Here is a 12091-nt window from a genome sequence, read left to right as displayed (position 1 = left end):
TAAAATACATTAGAACGGATAACTCCCTGGGGCCTGACGGAATATTCCCCAGGCTGCTCTACAAGGTGAGGGAAGAGATTGCTGAGCTTCTGGCTAGGATCTTTATGTCCTCGTTGTCAACGGGAATGGTACCGGAGGATTGGAGGGAGGCGAATGTTGTCCCCTTGTTCAAAAAAAGTAGTGGGGATAGTCCGGGTAATTATAGACCAGTGAGCCTTACGTCTGTGGTGGGAAAGCCGTTGGAAAAGATTCTTAGAGGTAGGATCTGTGGGCATTTAGAGAATCATGGTCTGATCGGGGACAGTCAGCATGGCTTTGTGAAGGGTAGATCGTGTCTAACAAGCCTGACAGAGTTCTTTGAGGAGATGAGGGTAGTGCAGTGGATGTGATCTATATGGATTTTAGTAAGGCATTTGACAAGGTTCCACATGGTAGGCTTATTCAGAAAGTCAGAAGGCATGGGATCCAAGGAAGTTTGGACAGGTGGATTCAGAATTGGCTTGCCTGCAGAAGGCAGAGGGTCATGGTGGAGGGAGTACATTCAGATTGGAGGATTCTGACTAGTGGTGTCCCACAAGGATCTGTTCTGGGACCTCTACTTTTCGTGATTTTTATTAACGACCTGGATGTGGGGGTAGAAGGGTGGGTTAGCAAGTTTGCAGACGACACAAAGGTTGGTGGTGTTGTAGATAGTGTAGAGGATTGTCAAAGATTGCAGAGAGACATTGATAGGATGCAGAAGTGGGCTGAGAAGTGGCAGATGGAGTTCAACCCGGAGAAGTGTGAGGTGGTACACTTTGGAAGGACAAACTCCATGGCAGAGTACAAAGTAAATGGCAGGATACTTGGTAGTGTGGAGGAGCAGAGGGATCTCGGGGTACATGTCCACAGATCCCTGAAAGTTGCCTCACAGGTGGATAGGGTAGTTAAGAAAGCCTATGGGGTGTTAGCTTTCATTAGTTGAGGGATAGAGTTTAAGAGTCGCGATGTAATGATGCAGCTCTATAAAACTCTGGTTAGGCCACACTTGGAGTACTGTGTCCAGTTCTGGTCACCTCACTATAGGAAGGATGTGGAAGCATTGGAAAGGGTACAGAGGAGATTTACCAGGATGCTGCCTGGTTTAAAGAGTATGGATTATGATTAGAGATTAAGGGAGCTGGGGCTTTACTCTTTGGAGAGAAGGAGGATGAAAGGAGTCATGACAGAGGTGTACAAGATAATAAGAGGAATAAATAGAGTGGATAGCCAGCACCTCTTCCCCAGGGCACCACTGTTCAATACAAGAGAACATGGCTTTCAAGGTAAGGGTTGGGAAGTTCAAGGGGGATATTAGAGGAAGGTTTTTTACTCAGAGAGTGGTTGGTGCGTGGAATGCACTGCCTGAGTCAGTGGTGGAGGCAGATACACTAGTGAAGTTCAAGGTGGGGGTTTATATGGGAGGCAGTGTTTGAGGGTCGGCTCAACATTGTGGGCCGAAGGGCCTGTACTGTGCTGTACTATTCTATGTTCAACTTCTTCAGGTAACGATTTGCCAGAGCAAGTAGTTGAGGCAAGTACAATAGCGCCTTTAAAAGACACCTTGTCGGGATATGTGTAAACTACAGGTAAATGGGAGTAGTTCAGATGGGTCAGCATGAGGGAGTTGGGCCGAAAGGCCCGTTACTGCGCTATATGACTCTGAAACTGATAACTTGCAGCGTTTCGTCTCTATTGCGGCTCTCTCCTGTATGTTGTGCCACACTGGCTGTGGGAGCGGGCGGAACGCACGTTCTCTGGGTAATCGTCCGCACGCAGCTCGACGGAGGAGTGTGGAAGGCCGCTCCCCCACACCGGGCGGCCGGAGACGTACTGCTGCTGGTGAGATGCCGCGGAGCACAGTCTGACCTGCACCCTACTCACTGCCGGCGAGTGAGGCGCCACTCGGTTGGCTGAGAGCGGCGAGTGGGCCGGAGGAGGGAGGGAGGAAGGAAGAAAGAGCGGCGGATCGGGCCAGGCCCACTCCGCGGCCACATAGAAAGCGGAAAGCCCGGGCTCCGGCTCCAGCTTCTCTCGCTCGTCTTTGGGAGTGATTATGGTTGTTGTGCGTGTCTCTCTCCAAGGGTGCGCCTGTGGGTGTGTGTGTGTGAGAGAGAGAGACGTTGTCTGTATGTGTGAGTGAGTGTGTGTACGTCTGGGTTTATTTCCTTGTGAGGGTGTTTGTGTGTGAGTGCCTGCCTACCGTTTCTCTCTGCTCTCTCTCTCTCTTTATCTCTATCGTTCTATCTCTATCTCAGTGCGTGATCTTGCTATCGCATCGGATAAAATTGAACCTTTTTTATGTCGACAGGGTTACACTGGTCAGAGTTTGGCAGCGAGACTTATGGATGCCCCATTGTTCTGGCTGGTCGACAGAAGGCATCGCTGAACTGGACTGGTTATTACTGCTCAATATTAGGCATCACCGGCCAACAACAGTGCTGTTGGTTAACATCAGTTTCCGCTGGTCAATAACAGGCATCACTCATCTACGTTGCTTACTGCTGGTCAATTGGATACCACCAATCAATAGTAGGCGCGACCGACCACATTTAGTGGTGGTCAGCTGATCACCATGAGGAGCCGAAGTAACTCTGGCGTCCGGCTGGATGGGTATGCGAGGTTGGTGGAGAGGACCATCCTGTGCCATCAGGTGGGAGTTTGACTGTTTATGTTGATGATTGTTGAAGTAGTAAGTGTTTGATCGCAAAGTGATTTAAATTCAGTCCGAGAGATCATTCCTGTCGCCTCTATCCACAATGCACACAGTTGTAATCTACTCAGACGCTGGTATTAATCAGCGAGGGCATCCGTGCACAATGTGTGATATGGAGGACTATCAATAGGAGCTGGGAAGCAAAGTTTGAGCTAACACTGGGAGACGTCAGCTCTGAGGAGGAGAGGTATTAAACTGCATGCAACTTCCTGGTTCTGGAGAAAAATTCGAAGGGCTCACAGAAATTGTCAGTGTTTGAAACAATGTGATTCCAGTTCAAGTTTATGGTTGTCACAATTATCACAGGGTATAAATGCTTGAAGATTAGCTTTTCACAGTAGCAGCACTGTACATTACATGATGAGGACAAACATAAATTAACAAATTATGCATAATTTACACATGTGCAGAATAAATGTAACATATAATGTTGCACTACTGACTCTACCAGCAAGTTAACCCTTTAGGGAATCCTGCACAAGAACTCTCCAGTGCCTATGTACCTCTGATTTTTTTGAATTGTTTCCCCATTTAGAAAATAGTCTACACCTTTATCCCTTCTACCAAAGTGCATGACCATACACTTCCCTACACTGTATTCCATCATCCAGTTCTTTGCCCATCCTCCCAATCTGTCTAAGTCCTGCAGACTCCCTACTTCCTCAAAATTACCTGTCCCTCCACCTATCTTTGATCAACTCCATCATCCAAATCATTGACATATTAACGTGAAAGGAAGCAGTCCAACTACTGGCCCCTGCAGAACACTAGGCACTGGTAGTCAACCGGAAAAGACCTCTTCATGCCTACTTTTTGCCTCCTGCCAGTCAGCCAATCTATGCTAGTATCTTTCCTGTAATACCATGGTCTCTCAGATACTGGTGAGGTAGTCATGGGGACAAGAAATGGCAGATGAACTTAATAAATTCAGTCTTCACTGTGGAAGACACTAGCAGTGTTTCAGAACTCCATGAGGGTCAGTGAGCAGGAGTGAGTGCCATTGCAATTACAAAGGAGAAAGCAGGAGGCAAACTCAAAGGTCTTAAGTGGATAAGTCACCTGGACTAGATGGACTACATCCCAGGGTCCTGAAAGAGGTTGCTGAAGAGATAATGGATGCATTGGTCATGATTTTTCAAGAATCTCTAGATTTTGGCATGGTCCCAGAGGACTAGGAGATTGCAAATGTCACTCTATTCTTTAAGAAGGGAAGAAGGCAAAAGAAAGTAAATTATAGGCCTAATCTTAGTGGTTGAGAAAGTGTTGGAGTCTGTTATTAAGGGCAAGGTTTCGGGGTACTTGGTGACTAATGATAAGTTAAGTCAATGTCAGCATGGTTTCTGTAAAGGGCAATCTTGCCTGACAGATCCATTAGAATTCTTCGAGGAAGTAACAGCAGTTTGGACAAAGAATATTTGCTTGGATTTTCAGAAGGCATTTGATAAGGTGCCGCACATGAGGATGCATAACAAGATAAAATTCTATGGTGTTTCAGGAAAGGTACTGGCATGGATAGAGGAATCCCTGCAGGCAGAAGGCAGCGAGTGGGAGTAAAGGGACACTTTCTGGTTGGCTGCCGGTGACTAGTGGGGTTCCTCAGCGGTCAGTATTGGGACTGCTACTTTTCACATTATTTGTCAATGATTTAGATAGCGGAATTGATGGCTTTGTGGCAAAGTTTGCGGATGACAGGAAGATAGGTGGAGGGGTAGATAGTGCTGACGAAGCAATGTGATTGCAGTAGGACTTCAACAAATTGGAAGAATGGGCAAAAAAGTTGCAGATGGAATACGGTGTTGGGAAATGTATGATAATGAATTTTGGTAGAAGGAACAATAGTCCGGACTATTATCTAAATGGGGAGAAGATTCAAACATCAGATGTGCTGAGGGACTTAGCATACAAGACTCCCAGAATGTTAATTCACAATCTGAGTCTGTGGTAAAGAAGGCAAATGCAATGTTGGCGTTTATTTCAAGGAGAATAGAATATAAAAACAAAGAGATAATGCTGAGGCTTTAAGACACTAGTCAGGCGCACATGGAGTATTGTCAACAGTTTTGGGTCCCTTATCTCAGAAAGGACGTGCTGTCATTGGAGAAAGTCCAGAGGAGGTTCACGAGGATGATTCTGGGAATGAAGGGGTTAACATATGAGGAGTGTTTGGCAGTTTTGGGTCTGTACTCACTGGAACTTAGGAGAATGCTTGGTGATCTCATTGAAACTTACCAAATGTTGACAGGACTAGATAAGGTGCATGTGGAAAGGGTGTTTCCTCTGGTGGGAGTATCCAGAAATAGAGGGCACAGCCTCAAAAATTGAGGGATGACTTTTCAGAACAGAAGTAAGGAGAATTTTTCTTTTAAGCAGAGTGGTGAAACCGTGGAATGCTCTGCTACAGACTGCAGTGGAGGCCAAGTCCGTGGGTACATCCAATGCGGAAATGATAGATTCCTGATTGGTTGGACATCAAGGGATATGGTGAGAGGGCAGGTGTATGGAGTTAAATGGGATCCAGGATCAGCCATGATGGAATGGCAGAGTAGACTTGATGGGCTGAGTGGCTTAATCCTGCTCCTATGTCTTATGGTCTTATCTGTGAACCATATAACAATTACAGCACGGAAACAGGCCATCTGGGCCCTTCTAGTCCATGCCAAACTCTTACTCTCACCCAGTCCCACCAACTTGCACTCAGTCCATAACCCTCCATTCCTTTCCTGTCCATATATCTATCCAATTTAACTTTAAACGACAATGTCGAACCTGCCTCAACCACTTCTGCTGGAAGCTCATTCCACACAGCTACCACTCTCTGAGTAAAGAAGTTCCCCCTCATCTTACCCCTAAACTTTTGCCCTTTAACTCTCAACTCATGTCCTATTGTTTGAATCTCCCCCATTCTCAATGGAAAAAGCCTATCCACGTCAACTCTATCAATCCCCCTCATAATTTTAAACACCTCTATCAAGTCCCCCCTCAACCTTCTACGCTCCAAAGAATAAAGACCTAACTTGTTCAACCTTTCTCTGTAACTTAGGAGATGAAACCCAGGCAACATTTTAGTAAATCTCCTCTGTACTCTCAATTTTATTGAAATCTTTCCTATAATTTGGTGACCAGAACTGTACACAATACGCCAAATTTGGCCTCACCAATGCCTTATACAATTTCAACATTATATCCCAACTCCTATACTCAATGCTCTGATTAATAAAGACCAGCATACCAAAAGCTTTCTTCACCACCCTATCCACATGAGATTCCACCTTCAGGGAACTATCCACCATTATTCCTAGATCCCTCTGTTCCATTGCATTCTTCAATGCCCTACCATTTACCATGTATGTCCTATTTTGATTAGTCCTACCAAAATGTAGCACCTCACATTTTTCAGCATTAAACTCCATCTGCCATCTTTCAGCCCACTCTTCTAACTGGTCTAAATCTCTCTGCAAGCTTTGGAAACCTACTTCATTATCCACAACGCCACCTATTTTAGTATCATCTGCATACTTACTAATCCAATTTACCACCACATCATCCAGATTATTAATATAAATAAAGGCATCCGTTAGTCTTGCGAGACCATGGATCTGTGCTTGGAAAGTCTTCACTCTCCAGGCCTGGGCAAGGTTGTATGGAAGATTGGCAGTTGCCCATGCTGCAACTCCACGACACCGATGTTGTCCAAGGGAAGGGCATTAGGACCCATACAGCATTAATGTATATGACAAACAACATCCCTGAGGCACACCACTAGTTCATCCCAGTACAGATCCCTGAGGCACACCACCAGTCACCGGCCTCCAATCTGACAGACAGTTATCCACCACACTCTCCAGCGTCTCCCATCCAGCCACTGCTGCATCCATTTTACTACTTCGATATTAGTATTGTCATGTGTACACCACATCATGCCTGAAGCCAGGGAATGTGGAGCGTAGCCTTTTACTGTCCAGTTCATTATCGAAAATGTATAAGTAATGTCTAATATAACATCGGTCAATTGAAAAAGCATTAGCTTTAGTGGGATGGGAACAGTTCAGGCTGGGGTCAGTTGTAATCAAAGCTCAGTGGGAAAAGTTGAAACTGAGCAGTGCAAGGGAGAATTTGAACGTGGAGAATTTTCAGCTTCTGTCCAGGTACAATCAAGAGGGAGAAGATAGGGGTAATCATGTTGTGGTTATATTTGATGTAGAATGAGGGGGGTTCTCATTGAAATCAGCGAACATTGAAAGGCCAAGATAGACTAGGAGGACATATGACAGTAGTGTTTGAGAGGTACAGCAATATGCAGGGAATAAGGAAATATGGATCATGCATAGGCATTTACCATAGCTTGGCACAGCCATCGTGGGCATAGGGCCTGGTCCTGTGCTGTACTGTTCTATGTGAGCTTGATATGTGGCGTAGATAGTGTGCTGATGGGCCTGTTTCCATGCTGTCCAATTCTGACTATAAAACTAGAGCCCCTAGAATGACAGAGGAAGAGAGAAATACCATGGAGAAAGCAAGTCTTGCAGTGATAATAGAGTGAGAGAAGGGTGCATTGCACCAAGTTCAGCTGAGAGGCAAGAAAAAGAAATACCATCAGACATCCCACCCTGCCAAAACTGATTTCAGGGAGGTAGCACCATCAATTTGCGGGAGACTTCCGGGAGAGGTGGGATGTCTGCAATAGAGTAGCTCCTTAGCAGCTAGCCAGCTAGTTTAAATAACGTTAGCTATGCTAATGAATGAATGACACCTGTTAAACTCACCTCAACGTGTCTTTTACAGTCTTAACCCACCATGGGCAATAGAAAAGTCACTGTTGTAAACAGTGCAGTGAGCAACACTGTCATTATTTTTGACCCCTATTAGGCAGGTGTACACTTTAGTGTAGTCCGGGGTGATGTACGTTTTATATTTTCTTTTTTTTTTGGAACACTGCCATGGCGCGCTCTCGCTCTCTCTCTCTCTCGCTCGTGCTCTCTCTCTCTCTCTCGTGGTCGCTCGTGCGCTCTCTCGCTTGCTTTCTCTCTCACGCTCTCTCGCTTTCTCGCGCTCGCTTGCTTGCTGTCGCGCTCTCTCTCTCGCTTGCTCTCGCGCTCTCTCTCTCGCTTGCTTTCTCTAACGCTCTCTCTCTCGCGCTCTCGCTTGCTTGCGCTCTCTCTTGCTGTCTCGCGCCCGCTCTCGCTCGCTCTCAAAAAAAATTGATTTCCGTGATATTGCATATAATTTGCGGGCATCAGGGAGCCACTATTCATATGCGGGAGACTCCTGGAACTTCCGGGAGAGGTGGGATGTCTGCCATAGATAAGGAGTACTTGAGGAGAGATTGGCTGCAAAATGAAAACAGAGATCCAAGAGTATTCTGCAGCATCATCAGGAGAGTGGTAGGGTCAATTAGAGATTAGATCGATTTATGGGGCAGAGGGCATGGCACCAAGGAAGGTGGTGCTGGAGTCGCAAAGGAAGATCAAGTGCTGGGGATGTTTGAATGGAATTTGCACAGACCCCCAACTATAATCTTCCAAACATTTGCAGATCTCACACTAGTACCTGAGAACTGGGAAATTGTTCTTGAAGCCAGCAATGATAGGCCATTCAGTTTAGGCTAAATCTGGAAAATTATTGAAATATAAAACAGGCACTGAATTGGTATTACCCTGGACAAATGTGGATTGATTAGGGAAAGCCAGCATTGACTTGTTGCTTAGAAAGATGAAAAAAAATCTGATGAGGTTTTGCAGGAGATCAATACAGGGAGCATTTTGTATATTAAGCTCCAACGGGCCTCAAATTGGCTTGTTATTGATGGGCCGAATAGCCTACTTCTGCTCCTATATCTTATAGAATCCTGTGTACTAGAAGAGACTGCAGCAGAAATTGGCCAAGCTTGGGAAACAGTAGTGAAAGGTTGTTTATCAGACAGGAGGGAAGTATTCAGTAGAATTCATTGAGGTTTGGTCTGAGCACACTGTTGTGTTCGTAGATGTTAACGTAGACAGCACAATTTTCAGGTTTGCAAATGGCACAAAACCTGGGAAGGTACTGAGGAGGACATTGAAAGACCAGGAGCTATTGTCAGACTGCTGGAATGGATGGGCAGCTGGCAGTGTAGCACAGAAAGTGGGACACTTTATTTTGGAAAACTGATAAACTGGAAGCTCAAGGAGTAGCGGGACAGAGGGGTGCATGTGCTTGCAGGGGAAGGACAGCTTGAGAAAGTTGTTTAAAAAAAAGTTTATTACATTCCGGGACTGAGAAATATAGACAATAAAGCAACAGTCCTTTCAGCGATGATGTCTGTGCCAAACATGATGCCAAATTTAACTAAATCTCTTCCTGCACACAATCTATATCCATCCATCTATATACATCTTCACATGCCTATTGAACAGCCTCTTAAACACCACTATTGAATCTGTTTCCATCACTCCCTTTGTAGTCATCTAGGACTCTGTAAAACAAAAACTTGCCCCAAAGATCACCTTTAAATTTTCCCCCTCTCACCTTAAATGCATATCCTCTAGTATTTGACAATTTTAACCTGTGAAAAAGATTCTGACTGTCTCGTGTGCCTAGTACAAGAGGAAGGAAGTTACGATGAACTTTTATAAAATATTGATTTGTTGGGGTATAGTGTCCAATCCCTGTAGGAGAGAGATGAAGGATTGAAAGAGGGTGCAGAAGAGATTTACTAAATGATCCCAGTGATGAGGGACTTTAGTTGCATAGAGAGATTGGGGAAGCTGGCACTGTTCTCACTGGTACCAAGAAAATTGTGAAGGATAGAGGATTTTAAAATCATGAAGGGTCCAGAGAGAATAAATAGAGAAACTATTCCTATTAGTTAAAAGGTAGCTGGTTAAAAACAACCAAAGCAGGCTGAGGAAAAGCTTTATGCACAGCAACTGGTTAGGATCTGGCATGCAGTATCTGGGGCAATACTGCCAGCTCTTCCAGACGTACAGAGTTTGCAGGGCTTTGAGTAGAGAGTGGGGTTAGATAGATTGCTCTTGCAGATATCAGTCTGTATTGGTTTATTATTATTATCATATCTGCCGAGGTATAGTGGGAAAACTTTGCCTACATGCCATCTAGACAGATCATAGGTACATCAGGGGTAGGATGAAGAATATAGTGTTGCCTTTGCTGTATAGTGCTGTGCAGGTAGACATAAGAATTGTAGTTCAGGTGCTATCAAATCTATCATTGATACCAGGGTACAGAGAAAAACTATTTTGCAAGCTATCCATTCAAATCATTTTACAACAGCATTTTGAGGGAAAAGAATAACAGAATGCAGAATGTAGTGTTGCAGATATAGAGGGTGCAGAGAAGGAAGACAATAAGACGCAAGACCATTGAGGCCAATTTTGAGGTCAAGAATCTATCTTATTGTACTAGGGGATTGTTCAATGGTCTTGTAGAAGCTGCTTGGGTCCAATGATATCTTTTGCCCATTAGGAAGGGGGAGAAGAGAAAATATCTGGAATAAGTGGAGTGTTTGATGATGTTGGTTACCTTACTGAGGCAGCGAGAAGTGGCAACATATTCCAGAGAGGGGAGGTTGGTTTCTGTGATATCCATAACTCACAGAAAATCAGTCCTGATGAAGGGTCTCGGCCCAAAATGTCAACAGTTCATTTCACTCCATAGCCACTGCCTAACCTGCTGAGGTGTCACTCCAGATTCCCAGCATCAAGTTTCTCTTGTCTCCACAATTCTCTGCAGTTTCTTGTGGTTTTGAGTAGAGCATTTACCGTACCAAGCCCTACTGCATCTGGATGGGATGGCGATTGATAAAAATGGGCATTTTAAAACAATCGTTGGATGTGGCCGTTGTTCAGAATGTTTGCATTCGTTGCCCATCTCATGAGGTACTGAGGTGTTAAGGGTCAATCACATCAGTGGATCTTAAGGTGCACATCGGTTAGACTTGGTAGAGATAGCAGGACTTGACTTAAATGTCTTTTTATGTATGGTTTCTTATTCTGAGGCACTTATCCTGAATGAATATCTGATTTTCTTTTTGAGTTTAAACTCCCTGCTGCCCAGTTACTGTGTTTCAAACTGATGTTTCTGGAACAATCTGGAGCCTTCCCATAACTTAAGCTGTGTGCACACTGTCCAGCATTTATTAATTGACCATGTTAAGGTCAATTTATTGAAATAGATGATTTTTTAATGTAGCCATTCTAATTAACATCCTGATATTTTCAGAACCCAGTCACGGGACTGTTGCCAGCGAGTGTGGATCAGAAGGATGCCTGGGTGAGAGACAACGTGTACAGCATCCTGGCTATCTGGGGCCTGGGATTAGCCTACCGCAAGAATGCTGACCGAGATGAAGATAAGGCCAAAGCTTATGAACTCGAGCAGGTCAGTTGTGGCGAGAAAGGAAATATTAATGAAAGAAGCAGGAAATGACATCTTGCTACATCATTCATTTCCTCTCCAAACCTCATGCCAATAGATTCATGCCTTCAGGTAGCATGGTTTTAATGAATATCTTTCACAGCAAATACAATTCCTATAAAAAGTATTCACCCCTCCATGGAAGTTTTCACATTTTATTGTTTTGCAACATTGAATCAGTGTATTTAATTTGGCTTTTTTGAAACTGATCGACAAAAGTTTCATGTAAAAGTGAAAACAAATTTCTACAAATTGGTGTAAATTTATTATAATTATTAAACATAGTAGATTGCATAATTATTCACCCCCCTTCAAGTCTGTATTTAGTAGATACACCTGTGGCAGCAATTACAGCCTTGTCTGTGTGGATAGGTCTCAATCAGCTTTTCACATCTGGACTGCAATTTTTCCCCATTCTTCTTTACAAAACCGCTCAAGCTCTGTCAGATTACGTGGGGGTCATGACTGAACAGTCCTTTTCAAGTCCAGCCACAAATCCTCAATTGGATTGAAGTCTGGACTCTGACTTGGCCACTCTAGGACACTAACTGTTGTTTTTAAGCCATTCCTGTCTAGCTTTAGCTTTACGTTTAGGGTCATTGTCTTGCTGGAAGTCACTCCAAGTCACAGTTCTCTAGCAGACTGCACCAGGTTTTCCTCCCGAAATTCCCTGTATTTTGCTTCATTTTACCCTCTACCTTCATAAGCCTCCCAGGGTCTGCAGCAATGAAGAATCACCACAGTATGATGCAGCCTCCACCATGCTTCACAGTCAGGGTGGTGTGTTTTTGATGATGTGCAGTGTTTAGTCAGATGGCCAAAGCTCAGTTTTAGTTTCATCAAACCATAGAACCTTCTGGCAAACCAAAGCCAAGATTTCACATGAGAATATTTCAACAGTGGCTTTCTCTTTGCCTCTCCCATAAAGCTGCAACAGGTGAAGCACCC

At 44.4% G+C, this 12091-nt stretch overlaps 1 protein-coding gene across 5 annotated transcripts in view; it reads left to right on the top strand.

Moving 5' to 3' along the window:
- Positions 1 to 1777: 1777 nt before the first annotated feature.
- LOC140199215 (phosphorylase b kinase regulatory subunit alpha, liver isoform-like) overlaps positions 1778 to 12091 on the top strand; it is a 213253-nt gene continuing 202939 nt past the window's right edge. For 4 of the 5 annotated variants that reach the window (XM_072260901.1, XM_072260903.1, XM_072260904.1 and 1 more), the window contains exons 1-3: positions 1778 to 1860; positions 2330 to 2671; positions 10949 to 11107. In XM_072260901.1, the coding sequence (XP_072117002.1) occupies positions 2594 to 2671; positions 10949 to 11107 (237 nt within the window). In that variant the 5' untranslated portion in view covers positions 1778 to 1860; positions 2330 to 2593. Of the gene's footprint in view, positions 1861 to 1956; positions 2084 to 2329; positions 2672 to 10948; positions 11108 to 12091 lie in introns of those variants that run through there. The other variant, XM_072260902.1, reaches the window with a different exon arrangement.

This window comes from Mobula birostris, chromosome 6 (assembly GCF_030028105.1).
Source record: "Mobula birostris isolate sMobBir1 chromosome 6, sMobBir1.hap1, whole genome shotgun sequence".
NCBI lineage: Eukaryota > Metazoa > Chordata > Chondrichthyes > Myliobatiformes > Myliobatidae > Mobula > Mobula birostris.
The sequence above is the reverse complement of the archived record's forward strand: the minus strand, read 5'-3'. Positions and strand labels throughout refer to the sequence as shown.